The sequence below is a fragment of the Styela clava genome, chromosome 10 (assembly GCF_964204865.1).
Source record: "Styela clava chromosome 10, kaStyClav1.hap1.2, whole genome shotgun sequence".
Lineage (NCBI taxonomy): Eukaryota > Metazoa > Chordata > Ascidiacea > Stolidobranchia > Styelidae > Styela > Styela clava.
This window is the reverse complement of record NC_135259.1, coordinates 12,113,690-12,119,992: the sequence shown is the minus strand read 5'-3', so window position 1 is coordinate 12,119,992 and position 6,303 is coordinate 12,113,690. Positions and strand designations below refer to the sequence as shown.

Genomic DNA, 6,303 nt, shown 5'->3' with positions numbered 1-6,303 from the left:
TTGTCTCAGAAACATGTTCTGCAATATGGGATGCATTGAGAGGGGATTTCCTCAAATGCCCATCAAGTTGTTCCGAATGGACTGAGGTTGCCGATGTTTTTCACAAAAAATGGCAATTTCCAAACTGTTTGGGCGCTATTGATGGAAAGCATGTTGTTGTTAAATGTCCTAGCAATGCTGGATCGTTGTATTACAATTACAAAAAAACGCATAGCATTGTGCTCCTGGCTATTGTTGATGCATGGTAAATATTAAACCTGATTTTGTATCACACTAATTTGTATTCATAGGTAAACAATTTTTGTAACTTACCACTTGTGGTTGCTTTCTATGAATGGCTAAATAAATTAGAAACCAATTATTTCCCAATATTATGTGGATTATACATGGGCATTTATTCCAAACAGTGCCATCAAGAATTCAATGAAATTCATATTTTTCAGTTATAAATTTCTTGCGGTGGACATTGGCGCCTATGGCAGAGCAAGCGATGGGGGAATATTTGCGAACTCATGTTTTGGCCGTCGCTGCAGAATGGAACCTTGAGTCTACCCTCACCAAGGTGGGTTATTTAAGCTAGTAGTCCACCTAGACTTGAAAATGACTGCTGATGTTTTTTTCTATAACGAAACAGGCTATGATTTTTCTTTACACCTAAGTAATAAAGGCTTATTATTTTAACAACTTAGTAATAACCCATAAAAATGAAGCATGTTTATGCAGAAAAACCTCCTACCTAAACCTCATTTTGTATTTCTGGCTAAATAGGGCAAATTTATTTTCAGGCCATTGCCAGTAACGGATGGACCTACTGTTCCGTTCGTATTCATTGGGGATGAAGCCTTTCCCTTGAAAGAAAATCTGATGAGACCATTTCCTGGCAATGGTCTCTCGCAGGAGAAAAGAATCTTTAATTATCGCCTATCGCGGGCAAGAAGAATGGTAGAGAGCACATTTGGCATCTTAGCTAATCAGTGGAGAGTCTATCACAGACCAATACCATTGAAGCCCAGCAATATCGACTCTGTCATAAAGGCAACATGCTGCCTACACAATTTTTTGAGAAGAGATGTTGCTGGGGCTGCACCAGTTGACGATAATATTACAGTGTCCACTCAACTGCTGCATGACATACCCGGGAGTGGTGGCCGTGCAACACAGCGCACAATCTGTTCGCAACACCTTTGCCAACTACTTTGCAGGGGAAGGTGCTGTGCCCTGGCAATGGCACCATTGCTGATCTTTTAACAATTTTATAGATGATTACTGAACTGCAGAGGTATTACAAATCTGATATGCTAGTATATTTGGTACTCCCTAAGGATGTGAACCAAGATGGACACCTGAACCTGGTATGTTTACCAGGTTAGGTTTAGGCCATAATTTATTCCAATTTTCCTTATTTTAGTTCGGGGACTAGACAAGCGACTCCCTTAGTATTTGTACCTGAAAATTTTGCCTAAACCTAACCTGGTAGACATACTAAGTTCGGTGTCTGCCATCTTCGTTCACATACTTCAGGATTACCATATAATCAATAATTGAAAACAATGTGTTCCAAGTAAATTATATTTCCCCAAATTCGATGTTGTACAGAAGCTCGTGAATTTTAATTTTCGCAAGTTGCAAACGTTGTACTGGTAGCCTGCGTAGAGTATCTACGAGGCTCAATGCAAATTTTTCAGCATCATCACTCTCTGTATGTAAATAAAGGTATGATTATTAGATTGGAAATCATTTGTGTGACACAAATATGCCTCATGGAAAGGTTTTAGAATTAAATACCTTTGTTGACAAGACTCATGATAGTTTCGTCAAGATCAGTCGCTTTTGTAAGTGCATCTTTATCAGATGCTGATGTAGTGCAACTGGTGTTCATATTAGGTAAGTTGTCAGCTTCACCACTCATTTGGACATTATTTCCATCTTGGAGCACCACAAGAGTGACATCCTCGTCAATATTTGAAGACGTTCTTTGGAAAAGAGTAAGTTACATGGTCATAGTTTGGGGTTCCGAGATCTGGAGTAGTCAGTCAGTCATTTGCGACCGTTGATACTGTGGGGTAGGGATTAGAAATATTATTGCGTTTGTTACGAAAGCAAATAATACTTACGTTCGAAAGTCGACGTGCTCGTCTAGGAACTTTAGCACCTCCATGCTCTATATCCCCCTGCTGCTGCCCCACTCCTCGTAGCCTCTGATTCCCTTCTTTTCTCTTTCCTATACCTATACTTTGTAGATCTCCATCTGGTCTTACAATCTGTCACTGAAAAGCAATTAACTTTGAAGTTTATTCTGTTATCTTGCATTTACTTAATTTCTTCCTAATTGGTTTTAGATGCAATATAGTAACAGATAACTATTCTAGGCTCATACTCATTTTCTTACCACTTCTTCCCAACGCCTCTGCGACCTCTTCCCACGCCTTTCCCTTTTTAATTGTATCCCTGTAGGCTGCTTCTTTTTCAGCGTAAAGACACTTCCTTTCTCTGACCTCAACTATGAGATGTTCTAAGTCCATACCTGCCATACCGATATCTAATCAATCTGTATAAAAATCATTGTACATTTTTCATTGTTTTGAAAATAATAACTATCATTGATATACAACGGCATTATACAATCGCCAAAACGTCTCAAATTTATATCCAAACAACAGCTGTCTTACCTACTCTGCTCTTAAACACAATGCCTATCAAGTTCCTGATCCAAAATACGGGCACCCGGAATATGACCTTTTGACATGCGTCAACGCAACGCAGTGTGAACAAGTTCAGCGCATTGCGTTGCATCTGCGTCAAAATATAACGCAACGCACTGCGTTGGTGTGAATGGGCCCTAACACGTAAACAAACATGATTGTAAACAAATGTCTAAAACTATATAAACACAAAGAATTCATTTCGGTCGCCACAACATTTAAATTCATTCGGTATATATAGTACTGTATATGTGTGAAAAAGGCCTAGCTTGAGTTTTATGTTTTGATTCCACTGCCTTTTCAGTCTTGTTTTTTAATGAGCCAATCTTGTTCGACTGGGAGCTAGACATCACTCAAAAACTTGTTATGATTAGATCAGATGGCTTTGATTAGGTCACCAGTATTTATAATGCTAATATAAAAATTATGCTGCACCATGTCGCCATTCCATGTAGCTAAAACTGGTTAGTACGTAAGTGAAGTTTCCCATAATATGTAGTATTCTTTACGTGTGCTCACGTTTCCATGGCAAATTTCACTACTGTATATGTTTCCATCAAAGGGTGACTGACCTAAATAAATTGCGGCTAAGCCGGGCTAAGGCATATAACACATTGAACATCCACCAATGTGTTGATGAATTCCCCGTCACCAACTATCAATGTACCGATATCTATCTCATGATTGCTACAATTCAGGAAGGTAAAGGAAGCCGTGTCGGTAACCGTCAAATGGTGGTATAAACCAATTTGCGGGTACTAGAGGAGTTTAGTAGGGACACTCCGAGGCATAAACCATTTCACGGTGACTAGGGGAGTTTAGGATCCCTCATTGACACCGAAAAAAGAATATGTAGCCAATTTATGGTCACATCGCATGGTCCGGGTCGACACCAAAGGCGCCGCACAAATATTGTTTTAGACGTCGGTACCAATCAAAGTGACTAAAACGTAAGCAATTTGGTGCCAATTACTTAATGCGAACTTTAATAAGGTAGTTCCCAAATAAACGCCGGTACGGTACTGTCGTTTCTGAGCGAAAACTTGAGGTGCGAAATATTACGCTATCAATATTAAACCGTGGTAGATTTCAAAAACAACAGTGAAATGAATAGACTAGATACGAGTCACATTGTATCTGGTATTGGTACCGGTATTGATGTATTGCAAAGTTCTGTAGTGGTAGTAAAACTAATTCTCTTTTGGCTGTTTGGTCAGTCAGTTGGTAGTCTGAAATTGCAGAATTGGGATTTAGTCATGAACTGAGAATATTTTTTTTCTTTATTCAGTTATTATATACACAAATTCAAAATGGAGAATTATGGAGAGCGGAAAAACCTTTAAAAAGTTTAAAACATGAGAGATATCATGTGCCCGCCCACCAGCACACACACAAAAATAAATTACAAAAAACACAAACCTAGTAAAAACGAGGCTTGGGCCAGAAATAATCATACAAAAGATACTCGAATGTATTGAACTTCCGGTCCAGCGGTTTGTTATACTTTTTGAACACCTGGCATCAACATGACCTTTTATGCAGTTTGAGGTAATGCTCAGCATTACTAGGTTTACATACAGACATACAGAAGTCTATAAATTTGAGTCTGGTCACTATTACACCAAAGTCAGAAAGTCACCCCAGCCTACATATGCTCAACCTGCGCTCAACAGTTCTGCAGTTTAACCAACTATTTTCCTATATTTTATTCGCTTTAAAACGATATTCCATAAAAACTTTGTTGCTCAAATAATATATAGACCAGGTGATACATCCCACACAAACAGACAAATGCAAAATCAGGTCTGCAGGTACACCGAGTATGGCCTAACAAAAACAAGTGTGGGCTGGCCTTCTACAGTTCTAGCAATGTTAGACGACAAAATTACAGTACTGCAGTAGTAGTCTGAGTTGAATCGATCACTTCAGCACTAGTTAAATCTAACAGCCGTTAGTTGATGTCAAGTTATTTTATTGAGTTGAGTGTAGTCACTTTGATAAAAAAGTAACCCAAGTACAATTAGAGTTATCTGTCAAGTCCATAACTCAAGCTTCATAGCTTCAAGACTCGGCCTCATAGTTTATAATTATCGAGGCGAGTGATTCACTTTTTATTCTCAGTATGGTATACATAGCCGAAGACGTTTGGTTCCACAGAAGTGTTTGTGGCCCACTAAGTTAAAAGAACGCTTAAGACTTTTTGCTGGAGAACCAGTTTGATTCACTCTTTCACTTATCAATATATTTTTCTATTCTTTTCTTTTGTATAATGTAATTCCAATTAGGATTCAATTAAATTTTTTGCCCGTGTTTTTTGTTTACAATGATGTCATTTTTAAGATCGTTTAACCAGCTAACTGCCCACACTCAATAAATTATTCAAAAAGATACATTTCTAATTGAAATCAGAGCTTGAATTCAGTTTTACGAGTAGTTTTACACTCAAATTGCATGAAAATTTTGTTATTTTTGTCAAGGAATTTAACCTAATTGTTAAGTTAATTACCATTTGTTCATGTAGCTTGTGTACCAATGATCTTTTGATAGCTTGTTACAACCTGAACTCAGGAATCAGGACGCAACGATGGATAGCGGGAAAGTTGTTTGGGCTCCGCACCCTGAACATGGATTCATGCTGGGAACCATCACTGATATTGGTCACAGCACAATTACAGTTCAACCATTTTCGAAAAATGAAAAGGTATTTTCATTTTTCCAGATTTTTGCGTTTTATTATTTATTTCATTGAGACATAGTAAAAGTGGATTTTTTAGTATTGGATCCAATAACTTGTCAGAAAACGAAGAATTTAACCTGAATTTTAATGATTGTCATTGTTTTTCAGCCCACGTCTGCCCCTTACAGCCAAGTGTTTCCATCTGAACCAGACAATAATAAAGAGATGGATGACAATTGTGCTCTCATGTACCTCAATGAAGCTACTCTTCTCCACAACCTGAGAGTGAGATACAAAAAGGATAAAATTTATGTAAGTCTTGATATAACTTATTTGGTAGGATTATAAATATTTAAAAGAAAATGATTTTCGTAATGTGATACGGAAACTAATCTAGATTTTTATTAACTTGAGTATAAACAAGGTTGGGGAATCTCGAGGTTGACATGTTTTTATTGGTTGATATTATTTTATTTTTCTTCAAAATTTCAAGTCAATACAAAATTTTTGTCAACCCGGGTCCTGAACCCCATATCCCTGACCATCGGAATAAAACTCTGCTCGGCGGTGTGGTTCATCATGCTAAGCATTGGGAATACGCTCGCCACCGGCGCACTGCACCTCTGATCATCCTGCGTGTGTTTGCAGGTTCGAATCCCTTGTGGGGATAGTTATGTGCAAGAGGATTGCAGGACCCCTCACTGCCTCCACCATCAAGGCCATGTTTCCAAATACCTGGCTAACTAAGACCAAACACGAATTTTAGGAATAGGATTTAGATATTTATCCCGGGGGATACAAAAGCCGATAAGACAGACGGCTTATCCATATGGCGAACCACGGCCTCTCGTCCGGTTACCATTCCAAGTCGGGTATGGGATTAGTTATATTGTTATTTTTCGGAAGCATGGACTTGGAGGTGGT

General features: G+C 38.3%; 2 protein-coding genes across 11 annotated transcripts in view; one reads left to right on the top strand and one right to left on the bottom strand.

Annotated features, from left to right (window-relative positions):
- Positions 1-1,566: 1,566 nt before the first annotated feature.
- Positions 1,567-2,459, bottom strand: LOC144411613 (uncharacterized). Its single transcript, XM_078117449.1, has 3 exons — positions 2,115-2,459; positions 1,786-1,973; positions 1,567-1,697 (listed from the first exon to the last, which is right to left on the bottom strand). Exons 1-3 carry the CDS (start codon positions 2,156-2,158, stop codon positions 1,567-1,569), a joined length of 363 nt encoding a protein of 120 aa, XP_077973575.1. The 5' UTR covers positions 2,159-2,459.
- Positions 2,460-5,175: 2,716 nt separating this feature from the next.
- LOC120337253 (unconventional myosin-VI-like) overlaps positions 5,176-6,303 on the top strand; it is a 50,809-nt gene continuing 49,681 nt past the window's right edge. For all 10 annotated transcript variants that reach the window (XR_013478036.1, XR_013478037.1, XR_013478035.1 and 7 more), the window contains exons 1-2: positions 5,176-5,403; positions 5,548-5,691. Coding sequence is in view for 6 of the 10 variants with exons in the window: in XM_078116711.1 (XP_077972837.1) it covers positions 5,287-5,403; positions 5,548-5,691 (261 nt within the window). In the remaining 4 variants the exon portion in view is untranslated. The remainder of the gene's footprint in view (positions 5,404-5,547; positions 5,692-6,303) is intronic.

Coding starts and splice junctions, on each gene's coding strand:
- LOC144411613 (XM_078117449.1), bottom strand. CDS start 2,158: ATGGAGGTGCTAAAGTTCCTAGACGAGCACGTCGACTTTCGAAC. Junction 1,974..2,114: donor GAGCACGTCGACTTTCGAAC/GTAAGTATTATT, acceptor TCTTTTCCAAAG/AACGTCTTCAAATATTGACG. Junction 1,698..1,785: donor CATGAGTCTTGTCAACAAAG/GTATTTAATTCT, acceptor ATTTACATACAG/AGAGTGATGATGCTGAAAAA.